Source organism: Lynx rufus, unplaced genomic scaffold (genome assembly GCF_022079265.1).
Source record: "Lynx rufus isolate CCGP_SWC_20201006 ecotype Redwood Valley unplaced genomic scaffold, mLynRuf1.p SCAF_3, whole genome shotgun sequence".
Lineage (NCBI taxonomy): Eukaryota > Metazoa > Chordata > Mammalia > Carnivora > Felidae > Lynx > Lynx rufus.
This window is the reverse complement of record NW_025814845.1, coordinates 143,741,496-143,764,598: the sequence shown is the minus strand read 5'-3', so window position 1 is coordinate 143,764,598 and position 23,103 is coordinate 143,741,496. Positions and strand designations below refer to the sequence as shown.

The window sequence follows — 23,103 nt, the reverse complement described above, 5'->3', positions numbered from 1 at the left end:
CTTTTTTTTTTTTTTTTTTTGCCTTGTTTGCTTGGGCACTACTGCAGAGGATGAAGGAGAGATTCAGTGGGGAAGAGTACATTGGTTTCCTACTGTGAGGGGAATGGTGATTAACTATAGACATAATAATTATTATATACAGCGTGTTATGTAGCTTACAAAAAACTTGCTGATTTTTTGACCTTCGTTTATCTTCATAGGAACTTCAGAGTACAGACATTGTATTGTCACCATAGGGAAGAGTTTATCAGTTCTAATAATTAGGATTGAGAAGAAGAGTGGGAGAGGAGTATGGTAGATAACTCAAGGAGTTCAGAGTCTACTCTGAAAACACAATCAAAAGTCTTTGGGAACACTCATTCATAATGTTACGTGCTGTCTCTGAGCAACCCTGTCTCCTGTAGGAGACTCTCCTTAGCCCAGCATTGTTGGTATTGAAAAAGATCACTTTAAAGTAGACCTAACTAATATAGAGATCCACATTTTGTAGTAAAGAGTGAAAAAGAGGTTTGATGGGGGTTTTACTTTGAAAAATGCAGTTTAAAAATTATTTTGTTTTATATTTTTGTCAGAATTTTGGTTATATTTGCAAGTCTGTATTAATTTGAAAGTAATTAATTTGAGGAGGATTATAATATTTGACAGAATTGTGTAATGAATACAGTATGCATTTTATCAAATCCAAGATACAACTGTAAGTCATATTGTTATTTTACATCTGACTCAAAGAGAAAAACTGTTGCCAATTTAACTGATACATTGCTTTTTTGTCACTTCATTTTTTATATTTGCTGAATTAACTTTTGAATTTACATTTTTGATTATATCATTCTTGTGAATCCATAAAAAGGCAAATATGAATGAAATAAATTGATAAAGACATTCATTCCTAAATCTACTTCACATTCATAATTTACCTTTCCAGTCATTACTTTCTTAAATCAGGGCCATTGATGTTCATATTTTCTCAAATAATATTATTCTCTGTAACACCAAGTGCTTTGAAACTTCAGCATTTCTTAAAAGAGTACTTCAGTTTTATCTCTTGGATTTTCTCTCAACAAGTCAATGCCAGTCTACCAGTTTTATTGCTAGCATTTTCTTGCTCTTATCGAAAGGAATCAATGAGAGGTTTTCAACAACTAGTGGGGGTCATGTTTCCTCTTGAGCAAGCTCATAAGTGATATTTTATATCTAAACTTCAAGGAATTATAGTTGTCTGATTATGACGCCAAGAAAGAACTAACAAAATTTAGACATCACTCAGATATAACATTTATGTTACAACTGATGTCTGGCCAAAAGTTGATAAGTTTATAACAGATTGTAAGATGCCATGGACTGTGAGATGACCCCCATTTAAAAAATGTTAGAATGTTAAAAATATTCATATTAGAATTGATGAAAGATGGTACACCTTCACTTCATAATTTTACATGTTCTACTTTTATAACTGTAATATAAAAAAGAACCATTTTTTCAGAAATGGCAGAGACTGGCAGTTTTCTAAAGATGATTTCTTAATTTTTTAATACCCAAAATATTTTGAGGAATCAACATTATAATTCTTTGCAGTTTTCTTTTATTCACTTAACTTATCTAATCCTGTCATATTTATAGATGATTTTGCATCTGATTTGAATAATTTTATAATATTACTATCATCATCTTTATGAAATCCTTTATATTTGGCAAAATTTGCAATTTCCTTTGTCATTCACTTTGTATACCATCCAACAGTCAGGGAGAGATTGATCAGCAAGGACCTTAATGTGATGAATGTGAATAGGAACTGGTGTTAGGTGAGGATGGAATAATATGTGGGGACTAACTTTATAGTGGTCATTAATGCATATTTTGGGACGGTGAAACATTTTGTTTCTCAATTCAACATTGTAACTGCTGACATCTTTATATAACTATACCTAGAACATAGTACAAAAATGAATATTTACACTGACTCTTCAGGAAAAAAAATTAACCAGTGATTTAAGGCAGTATTATTTATTAATAAGTATTAATACTCATTATTTGTATAGTTTGAAAATGTATATACATTTACATTGTAGTTTATCCTTAAAATCACTCATAAAACTCCCCATTTTGCTGATGAAGAGAAGCAATTTTAAAGAGGTTGTAACAGATTTAGGTCTCAAACCTGATATGTATTAGGTAATACATTTACAAATCACATTATAAATAGACAAATCTAAACAGGATTAAGTTCTGAGTCTTAAAAATTAATCTTTTGTAATTGGGAAACTGTAAATTATTTGCTGAGTATATTTCATTAAGTGCTTTGGGAAATCATAATGAATTATAACATTGTTTCTATGGCAAAATGAAATTAAAGTCTCCTGACTTATGAATAAGCCTTTGGAACACAAATTAGTTTTAGGTTGAATTGAAATTTAAAGAAACTGGATTTAAAAATAATTTTATATGCTTGTGTATGTATTCAAAGTTTTCCCTGTTTAGGTCACTGAAATTTTCAAAAACTGAAATTTTCAAAGGTTAGGGAAACTAACAAGGAAGACTTTCAGCCAAATAGTTTGTTTTCCTGTATGTAAACAGTATGAATAAAAAGTAAAGTAACCGAGAATCTAATTCTGACGATAATTCTTTGGAGTAGGAATTATCACTACCAAGTTACAGGTTTTGAAACCAGCTCGCAGTCCTTAGTACTCTGCCTAACATCATGTAGTATGTTCACAGGCAGGATACAAGCCCAGTGCTTGCGACTTTGGAGATTGTGCTTTCAGCTCTTTGACTATGCTTTTTGCTCCTTTTTAAAATCTCATATTGATATTTGCTTTAATTTAGGTAAACTTTTAGACCTGATAATTTTGTAGAGCAAGGGTAGGCAAACCTTTTCTGTAAAAGGGCAGGTAGTAGATACTTCGGGCTTTGCAGTGCATATGGTGTCCTACAAAACAAACGAGTGTGGTGCTGTTTTAGTAAAACTATATTTACAAAATCAGGCAGCAACTTAGATGTAACCTGGGTATTAGAGTTTGTTGATTCTTGTTAAACACTATCCTAATAGCAGGTTAGTTCTTCAGTACTAAGTTGTTGATTTTAAAATATTTTTTTCAGTTCTTTAAAAATTATTCTCTTTTTATCCTTCTAAAATATAATGTTTGGTACAGAGGAAAGAATAGATGTGTAAATTATGAAGCAAAATACTATGCTTAGGAGGTACAGCACTACTAATTTCAGTCCGTATGCTGCTTTCTAATCTAGGTATTGGCAAATGTTTTTCTATAAAGGTCCAGATAATAAATACTTTAGGCTTTATTAGCCATAAGGTCTCTGTCATAACTACAAACTCTTCATCGTAGCACAAAAGTAACCGTCAACACTGTGTAAATGAATGAGTGTGGCTGAACTCCAGTAAAACTTCATTTATGAACAGTGAAATTTGAATTTCTTGTAATTTATGTGTCGTCATGAAATATTCTTCTTTTCATTTTTTCCCACCATTTAATAATATGAAAAACCATTCTTACGTTATGGACCATACAGAAATAGGTAGTAGGTTGGATTTAGCCTGTGAGCAGTTGTTTGTCAACCTCTGTCCTAACCTTTTTTTTTCTGCCTTCTCCTAGAGGTTGCCATTATCCTGAATTGTGGATTTATCATTACTGTGGTTGTTTTAAAATAATTTTTTCCACTTATGTATACGTACCTACACAATATATTATTCTTTTTTGTTTTTGAGCATTATGAAAATTATACTATATATAGACTAGGACTTGTTTTTTTCATTCAACATTATTTTTTAAAATTCATTCAGTAGTTGAGTATAACTGGATAGTAGTGTGTATATGCCACAATTATTCTCCTGACAGTATTTATTTAGTTTGGTTTGATTCCTGCTTTGAACATTCTTGAACATGTTTCCTGGTACACGTGTGCAAAATTTTTCTTGGTTATCAATTTTCTTCTGTTGAATTACTTAGAAAAACTTCTGAATTATTTCCCTTGAGAAATGTTACTTTCTTATTAATTGATCTTAAATAATTCTGTATATTTATACTAATGGAAAACTGCCTTGAAAATGTTCAGTTAAGTGTTAAACATTTCATTTATTCTTTCATTCATTTATTTAGTATTATACAAACATTTATTGACTATAGTATGTTAGGTTTTGTGCCAGCAAGAGAATGTAAGATAAGCAATAAAGTAGATAAATAGTTAAACCAGCAGTTTAATAATAAGAGTGGGTGTTTATTGAAAGCTTACTATGCCAGGCCTTATGTTAGATCTTTTATATGCACCGCTTCTGTGTTAGGCCACTAGGGCTGCTGTAACAGAGTGTCACAAAATAAGTGGCTTACCAACAGGAATTTGTTATCTCACAGTCCTGGAGGGTAAAAGTCCAGGACCCACACATCTACAGGGTAGGTTCCTTCTGAGGAATGTGAGGAAGAATCACCCATGCCTCTTCCCTATCTTGTGGTGGTTGGCTGGCAGTCTTTAGCCTTCCTTGACATTAGAATCATCACCCTAATCTCTGCCTTCACTTCATATAGTTTTCTCCCTGTATGTGCATCTGCTCCACATTCCCTTTTTATAAGGTTACCAGTCATATTGGATTAGGGCCTACTCTAACAATCTCATTTTAACTTGATGAAGATGCTATTTCCAAATAGTAGGGTAGTAGGCATTAGTACTTCAGCATACGGATTTTGGAAGATCAAAGTTCAGCCCATAACAGTCTCTTTTAAACTTTACAACAGTCCCAGGTAACTCTTTAGAACCTTAATGATAGTAGTCCCATCACAAAGTATATTACATTATAAAAACCCTAGATACTAAAAAGTAACTTATACACAGTTCCAGAACAAGATGGCATAAACCCACTTTTCCTGGCTCCTCCCCTCTAAATATAGTTAAATACTCTGGAAACTAGTTAACATACAATTATGGTAGAATTCTATATGCTGGAAGGAAGAAGATGAGCTAACTAGGGACTTCAGGACTTAGGAATAACAGTGTGGTATGTGGTTCCCTGTTTGTTTTTTGTTTTTTTTTTTTAAGTTTATTTGAGAGACAGAGAGACAGAGAGCATACACATGCACACACAAGCAGGCAAGGGACAGAGAGGGAGAGAGAGAATCCTAAGAGCCATGAGATCATGACTTGAGCCAAAATCAAGAGTCGGACATGTAACCAACTGAGCCACCCAGGCAATCCTCCCTGGTGTTTCTTTTTATTTCCCATTTTTGTGGGCTGGGCCTGCATCCCAGATCCACTGTAGATGAAAAAAAGCAAAAACAAAAACCAAAAGCCTGATCTCACTTGCCAAATTAATGGAAAAGAGGAATATCAGCAGGATCCTGTTGTAAGCTGTGGGCAGCAATGAAGTTTCAGGCTGCCCCAACCTCATTCTACAACTAGAGCATGGGCAGGTAACTTGGAGAGCATTTTGACCCACATTGGCAGCAAAGCCTTGCACCTTCCCGGTTCTACTCAACATCTAGGGCACTAGCAGGTGATTTTATCTGACCACAGCAGTAGTAGCCGTGAAGACCTGTGTCTCCATACCCTCTGTCTAGTGATGTAAGAAGACCCAGACCCAGTGTCACCTGCCTCCCACCCTCAGGAGATCTTCCAGTAACAGCACATGGATCAGGGAGACAACTTTCATCATCACAAGATAGCACCCGGAGGGATTGAGCAGGAGAGCCATCAGCACCAGAACAATGAAGCTGGTTAGAATAATATTACAAGGATTCAGAGAGGCAAACTGTTATCAGTACTAAAGCCCACGAAAGTAGGCCAGAACTGAAATGCTAATCCTAAATGGGCTTACTGCCTGCTAAAATTGAAGACATTAAGAGTCTTCTACTATAATAACTAAAATATTCAGAACATAATAAAAAATCACTTGTCATACCAAGAACCAGGAAAACCACAACCGGAATGAGTAAGGCCACTGAGTTGCCACTCATATCAAGATGAATTACATACTGGAATTCTCAAAGATTTTAAAGCTGCTTCAAACAAATGCTTCAATGAGATAAAACTCTCTTGAGTGAATAAAAAAAGGAAAATCTCAGTGAAGAAAGAGAAGTTATAAAAAATAAGCAAATAGAAATTATATAATTGGAAAACATAATAACCAAAGTTGAAAATTCACTGGATAGATCCAGTGATAGTGTGGAGATGACAGAAGATAGAATTACTAAACTTGAAGATCAACTTAATTTACTCAGTTTGTACAACAGAGAGAGAAAAGACTGAAAAAAGTATTTCAGTCTTAAGTATCTGTGGAACAATAAGAAAAGATTTAAATTTTTATCATTGGAGCCAAACGGACAAGAGAAAGAGTGTGAGATTGAAAAAAGTATTTGAAAACTTTCTACATTTGGCAAAGGACATAACCTACAGATGTAAGAAGCTGAGCAAATCCCCAGCTAGGATAAACAAAGAAATCTTCATCAAGCAGTATTATTAAATTTCTGAAATTAAAAGATGAGACAAATCTTTAAATATACACAGAGAGATGACATATTATATTACCTATCAAGCAGCACCAAATTGAATGACATCAGATCTTTCATCTGAAACTGTGGAGTATAGGAGGAAATGACGTAACATTTTTCAAGTGCTAAAGGAAAAGAACTCTCGATGCGGAATCTTTTATCTGATGAAACTGTCCTTCAGGAATGAAGGGGAAATAAAAATATTCTTAAAGTAAGCTAAAAGAATCTGTTAACAGAGCAAATAAGATTGCTTAGGACAAAGAGAGAGATAAAGAGAGACATTATATAATAAGATCAGTTCAATAAGTCATTTCAGGAACACCTGGGTGGCTCAGTCAGTTAAGTGGCCAACTCTTGATTTTGGCTCAGGTCATGATCTCACAGTTGTGAGTTTGAGCTCCTCGTTGTGCTCCGTACTGACAGCATGGAGCCTGCTTGGGATTTTCTCTCTCCCCCTCTCTTTCTGCCCTTACCTTGCTTATACATATGAGTGCACTCTCTCTCTCAAAATTAAAAAAATATATATATTTTAAAAATACTATTGCACTTGTAAATGGCTGTACAACAAACAGTGGAGTTTTAAAATATACAAAGCAGAAACTAACAGCTAAAAGAATAAATTCACAAGTATAGTTGGGGACTTTAGCACCCCATTCTCAGTGATTGATAGAACTGCTAGACAGAAATTAGCAATGATACAGAATAGCTAAACACCATCACAAGCTAACAAGTTCTAATTTACACTTACAGAGCATTCTACCCAACAGTAGCACAATACACTTTTTTTTCAAGTGGAAATGAGTTAACATGCAATAATACATTCACCAAGAAAGACTATATGCTAGATCATAAAAGAAACCTTATATTCAGAAGACTCGGAATTACAGAGTATAATTTTTGAACATCACGGAATCAAACTAGAAATCTATAATAGAAAGAGGACAAGAAAATCTACAAACAGTTGAAAATTAAAACACTTCTAATATGGTACCAAATAGGAAATATAAAAGAAAACTTAAAAATACATAGAACCAGGGGCACCTGAGAGGTTTAGTTGGTAAAGTGTCTGACTTTTGATTTTGCCTCAAGTCACAGTCTCACGGTTTTGTGAGTTTGAGCCCCATGTTGCTGAGCCTGCTTGGGATCCTCTCTCTCCTTCTTCTCTGCCCTTCTGTACTCATGCTTGCTCAGATTCTCCCTCTGTTTCTCAAAATAAATAAATAAACTTAAAAAAAATTTATAGAACTGAATGAAAATAGACATACAACATATTAACATTTGTGAGATGCAACTAAAGCACATATATTTGTATTTATTCCTATAAAGGAAATTTATAGTACTAGATGCTTATAAATTGGAAAAGAAAAAGGTCTCAAATCAGCACTCTAAGTTCCTATCTCAATCCTAAAAAAAAAAAAAAAAAAGAAAAAAAGAAGAAGAGCAAAATAGACCCAAAGCAAACAGAATGAGGGAAATCATTAAGGTAGAAATCAATGAAATTGAAAAAGGGAAAACTATTGAGAAAGTTAATGAAGTGAAAAGCTGGTTCTTAGAAAATAATGAATGAAATTGATAATCTCTAGATTGACAAGAATAAAAAGAATAACACAAATCACGAGTGTCAGGAATAAAACAAGGGATATCACTACAGATCTTATAGTGAGTAAAAAGATAATAAGCAACTTAACACTCATAAATTCAACAACTTTTAAAAATGGAATTTGTGATTTAAAAGCTGTCAAAAAAAGAAATCTCTAGGCCTGGATTGTTTCACTGGAGAATTTTACCAAACATTCAAAGAATTAACATCAATTTGATACAATAATACAATCTCTTGCAGAAATTAGTAACAAGGAATATTTCCCAACTCATTTTGAGGCCTATATTACCTTGATACTCAAGCTAGAAAAGCACAAAAGAAGAAAAGTACAGACTAATGTATCTCATGAACCTAGATGGAAAACAAAATTTTAGGAAATCTAACCCAACCATGACCAAGTGGAATTTAGTCTTGTTTCAGTATTAGAAAATGAGTGTGATCTACCATATCAATAGGTTAAAGAAGAAAAATAATATAATCATATCAATTGATGCAGAAAGTCTTTTGACTAGGTTCAACATGCACAATAAGAAATATCAGTATACTAGAAATAGAGGGGAACATCCTCAGCTCCAAAAAATCTACATCTAACTTCATATGGGATAGAAGACTAAATGCTCTCCCTCTACAGTTGGAAAAAAGGGAACAATGTTTGCTCTCACCAGTCTAATCAACATAGTATGGGGTGTTCCAGTTACTGCAGTAAGGCAAGAAAAAGAAAAGGTATATAGATTTGAAAAGAAGGAAAGAGTAAAATGATTACTATTTCCAGTTGACATGATTAATTTGCTTAGAAAATCCCAAGGACTCTACAAAAACTCTCCTCAAACTAAAAAAAATGAGTTCATTATAGTTAACAGGATACAAGATTCAATACATAAAAATCAACTGAATTTTTTCCAATGTTTATTTATTGAAAGAGAGCAGGGGAGGAACAGAGAGAGGGAGAGAGAATCCTAAACAAGCTCTGCACTATCAGCATGGAGCCCAATGCAGGGCTCGATCCCACAAACTGTGAGACCATGACCTGAACTGAAACTGAAACAGAAACTGAAACTGAGCCACCCAGGTGCCCCTCAACTGAAGTTTTTTAAAGTTTATTTATTTTGAGAGAGAGAGAGAGAGAGAGAGAGAGAGATCACAAGCAGGGGAGGGGAAGAGACAGGGAGAGAGAATCCCAAGCAGTCTCCATGCCATCAGTGTAGAGCTGAACATGGGGCTTGAACTGAGAGATCATGACCTGAGCCAAGATCAAGAGTTGGATCAAGAATTGGATGCTTAACCAACTGAGCCACTGAGGTGCCCCTGAATTTCTATAAATTGACAGTGAAAAAGTGGAAACCAATACAAAAAAATATAATACCATTTACAATTGCTCCATAAAAATGAAAAAAATTAATAAAATATGCAGGCTAATTTATGTGTTTAAAATGACAAAATGTTGTTGAAATTAAAGAAGACCTAAATACTTGGAGAATCATACCATGTTCATGAATCGGAAGACTCAATGTAATAAAAATGGCAAGTTGTTCTAAATTGATCTATGTTTAGTGCAATTACTAGTAAAATCTCAGGAATATTTTTTTTTTTTATAGATGTAGACAGACTTGTTTTAAAATGTGTATGGAAAGGGGCATTTGGGTGGCTCAGTCAGTTAAGCATCTGATTTTGGCTCAGGACGTGATCTCCCAGCTCGTGAGTTCAGCCCCGCCTCGGCCTCTGTGCTGACAGCTAAGAACCTGGAGCCTGCTTCAGATTCTGTGTCTCCCTCTCTTCTGCCCCTCACCCACTCACACTCTACATCTCTCTCCTTCAAAAATAAATAAACATTAAACAAATTGTTTTAATAAAAAAATTTAAAAAATAAAATGTATATGGAAAGAACAGGATCTTAAAACAGCCAAAATAGTTTTTTGTTTGTTTTATCTAAGTGATTTCTACACCCAACATGGTGCTTGAACTTATGACCCTGAGATCAGGAGTCACATGCTCTTCCCAATGAAGCAGTCAGGCACCCCAAAATAGCCAAAACAGTTTTGAGAAGAATTAAGTGGGAAGAAATACTCTTCCATTTATTAAGGCTTACTTACAGGGGCTCCTGGCTGGCTCAGTTGGTTGAGCAGCGGCTCTTGACTTCAGCTTATGTCATGATCTAGAGGTTTGTGAGTTTGAGTCCCCCGCTTTGGACTCCACACTGCCGGTGTGGATTCTCTCTCTCTGCCCCTCCCCTGCTCATACGTGTGCTCTTTCTCAAAAAAAAAAAAAAAAAAAAAAAAACCTTAAAAAAAAAAAAGGCTTACTGGGGCGCCTGGGTGGCGCAGTCAGTTAAGCATCGGGCTTTGGCTTAGGTCATGATCTCACTGTTTGTGAGTTGGAGCCCTGCACAGGATTTGTGCTGACAGCTTGGAGCCTGGAGCCCGCTTCAGATTCTGTGTCTCCCTCTCTGTACTCCTCCCCTTCTCATGCTTATGCTTGCTCTCTCTCTCTGTCTCTTGCTCTCTCTCTCTGTCTCTTGCTCTCTCAAAAATAAACAAACATTAAAAAAAATTTTTTTTTAAAAAAAGGCTTAACTTACAGCTATGGGAATCAAAACAGTATAGTACTAGCGGAGGGATAGACACATAGGTAGATTCATGGAACGGTATGGAGAACACCCTAATAGACCCATACAAATATGCCCAACTGATTCTTGAAAATGAAGCAAAAGCAATTCATGGAGGAGGGTTTGCCTTTTTAGTATTAGTGCTGGAGAAATTGGACTTCCACCCATAGGCAAAAAATGAACCTTGACCTAAACCTCACCTCTTATTAAAAGAGATCGTGCACTCTAAGGGAAAACATACAATTATAAAGCTTTTAGAAGAAGGAGAAAATTTCAGACCTCAGACTAGACAAAGAATTCTTAGACTTGGTGTCAAAAGCACAGTCCATAAAAAGAAAACTTACTGGACTTCATCAGAATTAAAAACTTTGGTTCTGCAAAAGACCTTGTTGAGAGGAAGAAAATACAAATTACAGATTGGGAGAAAATATGTGTAAACCCCATATTCAACAAAGGGCTTGTATCTAGAACACATGAAGAATCACCAAAACTCAACATTAAAAACACAGAGTATCCAATTAGAAAACATGCAAAAGAGTAGCCAAAGATTTCATTGAAGAGAGTATACAGATAGCATATAAACTGTTGAAAGACAGTTCATCATCATTAGCTATGTGAGAAATTCAAATTAAAACCACATTAATGTATCACTACCCACCTATCAGAATGACTAAAATTAAAAGGTGATAAAAACCAGGGGCGCCTGGGTGGCTCAGTCAGTTGAGCATCTGACTTCGTCTCTGGGCGTGATCTCATGGCTCGTAAGTTTGAGCCCCACATCAGGCTCTGTACTGACAGCTCAGAGCCTGAAGCCTGCTTCAGATTCTGTCTCTGTCTCTCTCCTTCTTACTTCCCTTGCTCCTACACTATCTCTCTCTCACCCCTTCTCTCTCAAATATAAATAAATATTTTTTTTAAAAAGTGGTCAAAACCAAATGCCAGTGATGATGTGGAGAAACTGGATCAATCATTCCTAGTAAGAACTTAAAGCCACTCTGCAAAATAGCTTGGTAGTGCCCTTTAAAACTAAAAATGGATTTACCATACCAAGAACAAGTAATTCTATTCTTGCATGTATGTCCCAGAGAAAAGAACACATTTTCACTCAGAAACTTGTACATGAATGTTCTCAGCAACTTTAACTCCTAATAGTCCAAAACTTGAAACTACCCAAATGTCCTTCAGTGGGTGAATGAACAAATTATGGTATATTCATACTATCGAATTTACTTAGCAGTAAAATGTAACAAACTATTGATTTATGCATCCAATACCTTGAATGGACTGCAAGAAAATAATACTGTTATAAACAGTGAATCTCAAACAGATATGTACTGTATGATTCTAATATGTAAATTTTGTTTGTATTAGTTAATGGGTGTTAGGTATGGGAATAGTGAATGTGTCTGTGAAGTGTTAAAGTAATGGTACAATTGAGTATCTTGATTATGGTGATGATTACATAAATCTATATGTATAATAAAATTACATTGACACAGATACACGATTATGCATGTATAACTACTGAAATCAATTTCCTGGCTTTGATAGTGTACTGTCCTTATCAAGATGATAAAATTGGGAGAGGCTGGATGAAGGGTCCATGAAAGCTCCCTGTATATTTTACCTTTCTGTGAATCTATAATATTTCAAAGTAAAATGTTAAAAAAAATTGCTTCAAAGTAACTCAGGTTTTTTTACTTAAAGTTCTTAAATACCATGAAAGGAAGATAAGAGTCTATAGCAGTACTCAGTTCTCCACCCACTCTCCTGTAACTCTGTAGATATTTCATTCATCTTTTCAGAGTTCACTTCACATATTTGCCCAGCCCTGCCTATTTCTTGTTTTCTTTCACCTTCCTAGTCTCTTACTTCTATCTCAAAAGCTCAAGTATCTGATAAGCTAATGCCAAGATTGCTTTGAAGAGGGGCAGTAGTCTTTTGTCAGACTGGAAGAGGAGAAAGAGCACATTCATATAATAATACTTTTTGTTCTAGTACATGCACAGAGTCGGCAGTATTATTATGTCCGAGCTTACAGCAAGTAATTTTGGTGAAGGTCAGCAATGGTAGGTGACATTGACAAATGTGTGAACTGACAGAATTTGGAGTCTACCATAGTCCATGTTCTTAACCATCAGAGTATACTGCCTGTCCACCATTACATTGAGACTGCCTGTCCTCCATTATATTGTATTATAATACACTGATGAGTACTGCTGCAGAAGGTATATATAAAAATGGCATGGCACGTCACACTTAATTGACTGGAAGAGGTATGAGCAAGGCTTTCCATGGGTGAGATGTTTGATTTGCATTTCGGAAGAGGAGTAGAGTTAGCCATTTTAAGAAGATGAGTGAAATCATGGCATAGTCTGCAAACCACAAATAGTTGTCGTGGCTAGAATGTAGGCTTTATGATTAGGTCATGGCAGAGATGAGAATAGATATGGTTAGGTCACAAACAGCCTTATCTGTTATGCATCAAAACAGAATGTGGATTATATTATGAAGATAATGGGAATCATTGAAAGATTTAGGTGGGCTTTGATGTGAAAGAGACTGTTAAAAAGGTTACTCTGCAGTGTAGCGAGTAGACTGGGGTATAGAATAGATTAAGAGGCATAATGATAAATTAGAAAGGTCTTGGAAGTCCAGGAGTCAAGAGAAAAGAGCATGAGCTAAGGCAGAAACTAAGGGGATAATTAGAGAATTAGGATGAGGTAGATTGGTAATTTGACAGTCATTTGTATTTGGCAGAGAAGAGAAAGAAGTAATGATAACTCCCATCTCACTGACTTGGGTGGTTGACTGTGATCAGTAACTGAAATGGGAATAAGATCATATAGTAAAAAGAATGATGAGGTCAGGTTTGTAAATTGTTTGAAGTAGCTTTGCTACATAAAGAGTGGCATTGTCCAGACATCAGTTCAAGTAGTTCAAGAGAAGAGGGCTGCGACGTTGATTTAGATTTGGGAATTGGCAACATATGTTACAGCCTGGGAATGAGTAGAAAAGAAGACCAGAGAATGCGTCTTGACAAAATATTGACATTAGTGATGAGCCAAGGAAAAGAAAAGCCTGTGAAAAATAGTGAAGATTGATTGGAAGAACCCAAGAGAGAATGCTAATATAAATATGAAAGAGAAGAGAGATTTTTTGTGTGTGTGTGTTATTTAGAGAACACTATTTGGTGGTGTATTATGAATATCATATAGTCAGTTAATAATGTTTTTAAGGATATTGAATATGAGGAGGGACTCAGAATATTAAAATTAATATGCTAATTAATATTAAGGTTAAATCAGAAAAACTATAGTAAGATTCAAGTGTTATAAAGATAAGATGCTTAAGTATTTGTACATATGCACAGAAATTTGGAAGGGAATAACAGACTTTAGGTGTTTCAGATGGTAGAACTGTGATTTATATTTTATAAGTTTTCTACAGCGAACATATATGTTTTTATGAGACAAAAAATACTTCTGTGGATTCAAACTAATTTCCAGTGGAAATGTTAATTGCAAAATTTGCTCAAAAGAGTCCATTTGAAATGTTAACTAGGAAGTCAGTGGTAACCCTAGAAAATTTTCAGAGTCATGGTGGGATTGGAAACCAGATTGTAGTGTGTTAAAAAGTAAATAGGAAAAAAAAAACTAAGTAGGAAGCAGGAAAATAGAAGTCATGAATGGTCATGTATGTAGAAAGTATGCTTTCGGCAAGCTGATAAAAAGACATTAGATAGGGAAGTGAGACACTGAGGATTTTTTTTTAAGGAAAAATCTTATAGCGTGGTTGTGTGCTGAAGGAAGAGAACATGGATAGTTTGGCAATCTGATACTTTTTTAAAGGATACTAATAATTTCTGATAAGAACATAATTCCATGTTTATGATAAACTATGTTTAAAAATGATGTCAGTTTGTGATTGAGTATAATCACTTGCAGTATAGTAATAGGACATTCCTGAGTATAGAGTTTGAGTTCAAATATTTAATATTATGTAAATACTATATATTTAGTATGTAAACAAATTTGTAGAAATGATTGGACTTTTACAGAACAAAACTTTGATTTGGGGTTTAGCTAACCTCCCAAGTAGTTTTAAAAACCTGATCACTTAAATGGCTTAATAAAAACATACCTGATCTCTGTTTTGAATAATTATGTTTGGGGTTTAATTGATTCCTTCAATGTTGTCACTGAATGTATTGGTTAACTCGGTAGAGGAAAATGCCAGGGTTTATCTAAGTTTATCAGCTAGAAATGATCAGTATTTGCCAAAAGAAATAAAGTGGCACCTGGATATTCCTAGGTAAGATGCTGATGTAGCCTTAGTCATTCTTTAAACTTAGTACATTAAATGATGAACAGGGAATCCTGCAAAACCTGGCAGCTATGTATGGAGGCAGGTCCAGCTCTTCAAGAGGAGGGAAGCCAAGAAACAAAGAGGAAGAGGTATGCTTCCCGCATGTTCGCTACCTCCGTCACATAGCCATTTTTGAGTTTATTGCCTTCCTTTCTTGCATGGTTTAAATTCTTAACAATTATTTAAGGATTTTGTAGGTCTAGAGGGACCTGTTAATATAATTTGACTGACCTGCTGTGTCATAATTTTGTCCCATAACTGATATTCAGTATTCTGAGTTCAATTTCTTTTCTTTTGATAAAATTAAAAATTTATAATGTATTTCTTTTCAGAAATAAGTTGATCTAAATTAAACACTTGAAAGCTAATATTACATTTCCATTAACCAGATTTCAAAACTTTTATTTCTTGTATTCAGATTAACACTTTTCTTTAAATTACAAAAAAATTTTTAGCAATAAAAATGTTTATTTTTTTTTAAATTAAAATATTGTGTGTTCTTTTCCTCTCCTTGTAGGTTTATCTGGCAAGACTGAGACAAATAAGACTGCAGAATTTCAATGAGCGCCAGCAGATTAGAGCCAAACTTCGTGGTGAAAAGGCAGGTTGAAAAATAACTTTTTAAAAAGTAGTTGAATGGAAAAAAAAAAGTAATTGAATGACATTATAATCGAGGAAGATTAAAAATGCTATGACACTAACACAAAGTCTGATGAAGAGAGTGAAAGTCAAAGATCAAAAAACTATACATAGAGAAAAAATAAATTTTATATGTTGGATTTACAATCGATAAGACCATTTGTTCCAGAGGAATTCTGAGAGGAAAACATAGGTAGTACCCATGGACATTTTATATCATTCTATTTTTGTCTTTTTTTTTCCCATTCATTGTCCGTAAGAGTTGATAGTTGTAGACAGTTCACTTGCAGCTGTGAGAGAAAATTAATAGTGTTGAACAATTTACCATATTATATTTTTAGTGTTAGTCTGTTCATATTATCTTCTGAGCTCTGCCCTCAATTCGAGGCTCTGTCCTAAGTGGTTTGCTTATCTACTTGCTTTGTAGAAAGAAGCTGATTGTTCTGAAGGACAAGAAGGAAGTGAGGAGGCTGACGTGAGGCGTAAAAAAGTTGAAGCACTTAAGGTATAGACTAGAAATAAACAGATTTTCTTTGAGAAAATTGGAACCTGGGGTAGACAATTGTGTTAAATCTTGAATAGTTATTCTCTTGCCTTAATTTTACATTCCTATTTATCCCTCACTCTTTGGTTTCTGAAAAATAAGTGTCTTCTTCTCTTCATATCTTATATTTATGGAGAACAATTTGATTAAATCATAACATAAGTGTATGAAGCTATTACACAAGTAACCTTAAAAAGAATAAATGATAACCTTAAAAATGAAAAATATAATTGTCCATTTCTCTGAAGATAAATAAAGTCTGTACATAATAACCATAGTTTAAAACTTTTACATTTGTATTTCCATTAGAATGTGCCTGCATTTATTTTCATTGAGCTGCTGTGTGTTGAGCCCTGGTTTAGGTGCTGGGGATATAAAGTGAGCTTATATTTTTACTCTGGAAATTCTCCCTCCCACCAAACTTTTCTTTTTTGGCTAATAAGTATCTTTATAGACTTGGTGGGGGGAAACAAAAACAAAAACCTATGCCCTTCTTTCTGGTAATTAACTTTGTTGATTGGTTTTATTTTCAGGCCCAAGCAAGTGCACGTGCTGCTGTACTAAAAGAACAATTAGAACGAAAGAGAAAGGAAGCATATGAGAGAGAAAAGAAAGTATGGGAAGAGCATGTAAGATTTAACTCATATTCTTGATCCTACTCATGTTAATGTTCTTATATCTCCTACTGGATAGTATATCACCATTATAACTTGGTAATTCTATTTTTTCCCATTTTTTATTCTCATTCGTTCTCCCTTTCTTCTCTTCTCCCCCACTTTCCCTCACTATTGCGCTCTCTCTCATATTTATGGATGATCAGTATGGAAGTTATTTTGGGATTTGATTTGTGGTGAAAACCTAATTTACTTATTCATTTTAGTTTTTATTATTGCCAAGTACCTAATCAAAGACCCAGCATCATTTAATGGCTACACTTTCCTTCTGCCACTGACTTATAAAGCTACTTTTATATATTAATATAAATACCTATATATATTAAATTCTTATATATGCTAGAGAATGAATCTATAGTATACATGCATCAGGCTCTCTCTTCTGCTCCATTACTCTGTCTGCCAGTACCTCATTATATTAATAATTATGGATTTAGAATATATTTAAATTTCTGATAGAGTTCTTTCCTCATTTCCTTTTTACTCTTCTTTTTACAGTGTTTGCCTTAGTTACGTGCTCTCTTTTTCCTTACCAGACACATTTTTGGGTAATTTTTGTTCTTTTTTCTTTCTTTTTAAATTCTATTGGAATTTTTATCAATATTACATTTTTTTAAATTTTATTTTTAATTTTTTAAAATTTGCATCCAAGTTAGTTAGCATATAGTGCAACAATGATTTCAGGAGTAGATTCCTTAGTGCCCCTTGCCCATTTAGCCCATCCCCCCTCCCACAATCCCTCCAGTAACCCTCAGTTTGTTCTCCATATTTATGAGTCTCTTCTGTTTTGTCCCCCTCCGTGTTTTTATATTATTTTTGTTTTCCTTCCCTTATGTTCATCTGTTTTGTCTCTTAAAGTCCTCATTTGAGTGAAGTCATATGATTTTTGTCTTTCTCTGAGTAATTTCACTTAGCATAATACTCTCCAGTTCCATCCACATAGTTGCAAATGGCAAGATTTCATTCTTTTTGATTGCCGAGTAATACTCTATTGTGTATGTATGTGTATATATGTGTATTTGATTGCCGAGTAATACTCTATTGTGTATGTATGTGTGTATATATATATATATACACACACACCACATCTTCTTTATCCATTCATCCATCGATGGACATTTGGGCTCTGTCCATACTTTGGCTATTGTTGATAGTGCTGCTGTAAACATGGGGGTTCATGTGTCCCTTCGAAACAGCACACCTGTATCCCTTGGATAAATACCTAGTAGTGCAATTGCTGGGTTGTAGGGTAGTTCTATTTTTAGTTTTTTTGAGGAACCTCCATACTGTGTTCCAGAGTGGCTGCACCAGCTTGCATTCCCATTTATCAATATTACCTTAAACCTACAAATTAACTTATCCCGGGGCATCTACATTTACTCATTTTCTACATTTACTTCTTTTATGTCTCTTACACGATTTTGATCATTTTAAGCTCAAACTTGTTACATTTCTTGTAAAGGTGATTTCTTGATAGTACATAATTGTAAATTTCTGTTTTACAGGGTTTTTTTTTTTTTTCTAACAATATTGCTGATATTTGGAGAAATCATTGGTTTTTGCTATAGAATGAGTTTACCTGTTCCACCAATTCTCAGTTAGTTTTCTGGGTTTTTAGTATGCAGCTGTGTCATTTGCAGGTAGTCATGATATATACATCATAACAATTCCTACATTTTATTATTTTTTTCATGTCTGTTTTTGAGAGAGAGAGAGAGGGACAAAGCACTCACATGTGCATGATTGGGGGAGGGGCAGAGAGAGAGGGAGACACAGAATTCAAAGCAGGCTCCACGCTCTGAGCTGTCAGTACAGATCCCAATGCCAGTCTCAAACTCACAAACCGCAAGATCATGACCTGAGCCAAAGTTGGATGCTTAACTGACTGAGCCATCCACGTGCCCCCTTACAGTTTATTGTATGCCATGCACATTATAAGCACTGCACATGTTTTGCTTTGCTTAATCTTTACAACTTTCTGAAGCAGATGTAGAAAGGATAAAACAATTAGATGAGGTCATAATTCCAGTAAGTATGGAACAGGGATTTGAACCTGGGTCCGCCCAGTGTTGAAGTCATTATTCTTATGCACGACACCTTAATTTCCCCTGCTTTCTTTAAGTTGTACCTTATATTATTATTTACTTTAATTAAATTGGCCAGATCTTCTAGGACAACATTAAATAACAATGTGGATAATATTTTGTTCCTGTTTTTAATGGAAATAGTTTAATCATTTCTCTGTTATGTGTGGAAAAATAATAAGGAATATAATTGTATCTCTAGGTTGTACAGTTTTTATCAGAAATGTGTTTTAAAAATCCACCAGTCAGGAAATCTTATCTTATTCCCCCTTTTTTTCCCTGACTATAGACATAGCCTGGACAAGGCTTGAGTGTGAAACAGTAACTGTGGTAATGTATTCCATCTTCCTCAAGAGTATCTAGTAATTATCTCCTGGACCATTGACAAAATTTACCTGGCTTAAGATTGCAGTGCTTTTTAAATGTTTTATGTCTGGTGTTCCTTAATTCCCTCTTTTCTTTCCTTTATTATAGATATAGAATTAATAGGGCAAGAGTATGAAATAATTACCATGCTAACTTATTGGCAGCCAAATTTGTCAGAAGTAGAAATAACTCATCTTCATAGTCAGAGCCAGTGATTTCTTCTATTACCCAAATCTCTTTCAAGCTTACCCTCATCTGGAAAATAGTACGAGCCTACTTTTGGTGACATACATATATAGCAATTGGGAACAATCTGCTTTTCTTCTCTTGGGTTTGTATCTTCAACACAAGGAACAGGGACGTTTCATCCTGTGCTGATTTGCACAGTAGGGCAGAGATTATATCAAGATGAATTGGTATGAAACTCCCTGTGTGTTCTTTTTTCAGTCAGCTTTCCTCATGATACACCTGCTGCTATCATCCTTGTGTTCAGCTACGATACCACAGTTGCAATTGACCTTAAGAGTTTTTAGTTTAGTCTTTAATAGTCTATTCTAGCAGTCTACATAGCACCCGAAGGTGATTGGCATAGTAATATATCCATTAAATATGATAAGCTTATGCTTAGTGCAAATCAGCCTTATTTTTAAAATGTGATCCATTATGCAAAATTACATGGGGGCATCAGAGTATTTTATAATAGCAGTCTGCATGGCTTCGATTATGTGATTTCCCTTTAGTCTTAGAGATGAGTCAGCTACTCCATATCCACTGCTGTCAGTATGCATGCATAGGCCTATCTTGGCAGCAGGCTTATATAGCCACCTGCCACTGTACCAACTATGTATAACCTTGTGTTTTTCCCCCAAGGTAAAGTGAATGGCTGTGTCTTAACTCATGTTGTGATTGACATGTGGGATATACAAGTAGTACATTTATCAATGGGAAATGTTTCTTTTTCTCCCAGTCATGTAGGGACTGCTCATTTTAGTGATTCAGAATATTATACTTCCAACAGCTCAAGTTAGTATATCTCAGAGAAAACATAGCATGAGCTTTGTAATTACATTTCTTTCCTGAAATCTGCTTTTGGTGGGCTGAAAACGGCCCACAAACACCTTTAAAATGTGGTCTTGGGGCATCTGGGTGGCTCAGTCAGTTAAGTGTCTGTTGATTTCAGCTCAGGTCATGATCTCATGTTTCGAGAGTTGAAGCCCTGCATCGGGCTCTGCACAGGCAGCACAGGGCCTGCTTGGGATTCTCTCTTTCCCTCTCCCTCTCTGCCCCTTTGCCACTCATTCTGTCTCTGTCTCAAAACAAGTAAATTTGAAAAAATTTTAATGTGGTCTTAAGTACATCTTGTGTAATGGTTTTCAAAAGCCCAGTTTCTCTTTATAGCATTATTTCTTAAATGTCCTGCTCATTCATCAAGGTCATAACCACTGTCCAAGAGTCAGTATAAATATTTGCTTGATCACTCAGCATCAGTGTATAAAATCTACCTATTGGGTTGACTGTTTCATTTATTTCTTTGCCTTCTTATTCTCATTGGTGCTCGATACTTCATTGACGTCTCTGAATTACAGTCCTACAGTTGTAAATGGATCTGTTTTACCTTATTTTTTATCTAAATTATCATAGCAGCGTCCTCAATCTGCATATTTCTTAGCATCAATTCAGGCATCGTACCTGTGGAAGTCTGTTCTTTGATTAGGTAAGAGACTATAGTTTGCATATTATGTGTTCCTCCTGCTTTGCATTTCACTCTTTGATGTGTATTTCATTTCTTTCATTGTCTCATTCTTTGGACCTGCCATATAGACCTATATGCCTTCTGGTGAACACACTTCCCATCTCTGCCTACCTCAGAATGTTGTTATTCTTAGTCTTGCCACACAATCTCATCCATTTAAATAGACACATCATGAGATCAATGTGGAATCATGCTCCCTGTTGGAAGTGTCCCAGACACTGAAACAGTGTTTCAGAGTGGTCTGCAGGATATGATTCAAAGAGAATCAGGTTGCCTCTTAGGTTGAGAGCCCCTATTTCAAAGCTGCTCCTCTGATGACCTTCCTAGCATTAAGCTAACTTTCCCTAAGCAGAAGGAGCAGAAGTTTCACAGGTGGTAGTGGTAATGGTGGTAGAAGAGGCAGAGGGAGGGGAGCAGGGAGCATCTCTGGAAGCATGTTAGGTTTTATATGTTAACAAGTACATTTTACAAATTATGTCCAACAGTGATTCAGCTTTGAGCTCTACATTCTCATATAATGCTTTCATTACTAGGCAGCTGTATAATAGCATAGTTCTGTTTCCACAGATAACCAACTGGAGCCAGGTTTCTCTACTTCCAGAAGGCTGATTAGACCTCATAAACCCATCAAACACACTTTCAGTAGCATTCATATAAATGAAATACAGTCCCAGAAAACCCAAAGAGTCCTTGTTCTTTTAAGGCATGTAAACCAGTACAAATACCCAGTTTTTTCTCTGTATTTTGTTTTTTAATGGTAGATCTGTCTTAGACAGTTCTAAAGTGTACACAAATGACAGCTTTTATGATTCTATTAATGATAGAGAATACTAGTTTCTAGTATTGTACAACTTTGTATTTCCTCAGGTTCTTTCAGAAGTATTTTTATGGTGGCAGCATTAAACTGTGGTAGTGAGTCTGACTTTTGAGGTCCAATAGGCAAGCAACCCATTTTCATTTGGGGGAATTATTTTATTGTTTGCTGTTTCAGTAAGACTGTCAAACAAGGTATTCTGGCTTCTTCTAGCTGAAGGATAGGCAGGTCATCGAATGTAGATCAGTTGAATTATCTCCCAGAGCTTGAAGCTTGAGCAGAATATCACAGGATTTGAAGTTTACTTAATCCAATAAGAGAACCTGATGAAACAATGAATTCATTTCTGCTACCTAGATCCATGCAGCTACTCTGGTTCCTGTTCTTTTTAGAGGGCTTCCCTTTGCTTTTATAATCTTACTTACCATTCTGTTCTCTTTTCTCCTTTCCCCTACCCACCTCCTCCTTTCCCCCAGAATTAGTTTCTGTTGCTTTCAACCAAAGAACCGTGATTCACCTTGTAAAATGCTAGCATGGTATCTGGCGAATAGTAACACAAATAAATGCATTGGGAAATCTGTGGCTTATGACATTTCAGAATTATGTATGGAGGAATGTTCAAATATTGGTTTACTGAATGCATCGTTGTGTAGTGAGAAAAAAAAATAGTCTGGGAATCCAAATACTTGGATTTTTAGTCTCAACTCTGCCAATGAATTTGCCTTCTTGGGGAGCTGACTTCTGTTTGTGGGCCTTTATTTCCTTATCTCCTAAATGAAAGGCATGATCTCTAATATTGTTCTATCTAAATTGCTTAGAAAAAGTCTTCATAATATAAGTACTTAAGTTCAGTTTAATCTCTAGAAAATGAGTTAAAGTTATTTTACCCAGTAATTATTTTAAAAGAAGTTCTAATTTAACATAATCTAGATGCAGTATGGGGACTTCATATATCTGTATTTATTTATTGACTGTTACTCTTAATGTTTGTTTTATTTATTTTGAGAGAGAGTGCAAGCAGGGATGGGCAGAGAGAGAGGGAGGGAGGGAGAGAGAGAGAGAGAGAGAGAGAGAGAGAATCCCAAGCAGGCTCCATGTGGTCTGCGCACAGATCAGCATAGAGTCCAGTGCAGGGCTCAAACTCACCAAACGTGACATCATGACCTGA

At 35.1% G+C, this 23,103-nt stretch overlaps 1 protein-coding gene across 4 annotated transcripts in view; it reads left to right on the top strand.

The window, feature by feature from the left end:
• The window catches only part of NEK1 (NIMA related kinase 1), a 230,289-nt gene that overhangs the window by 109,629 nt on the left and 97,557 nt on the right, over positions 1-23,103 (top strand). For 2 of the 4 annotated variants that reach the window (XM_047090703.1, XM_047090704.1), the window contains 4 exons: positions 15,067-15,150; positions 15,579-15,662; positions 16,128-16,205; positions 16,778-16,873. In XM_047090703.1, coding sequence (XP_046946659.1) covers positions 15,067-15,150; positions 15,579-15,662; positions 16,128-16,205; positions 16,778-16,873 — 342 coding nt within the window. The remainder of the gene's footprint in view (positions 1-15,066; positions 15,151-15,578; positions 15,663-16,127; positions 16,206-16,777; positions 16,874-23,103) is intronic. The other 2 variants (XM_047090701.1, XM_047090700.1) reach the window with 1 other exon arrangement.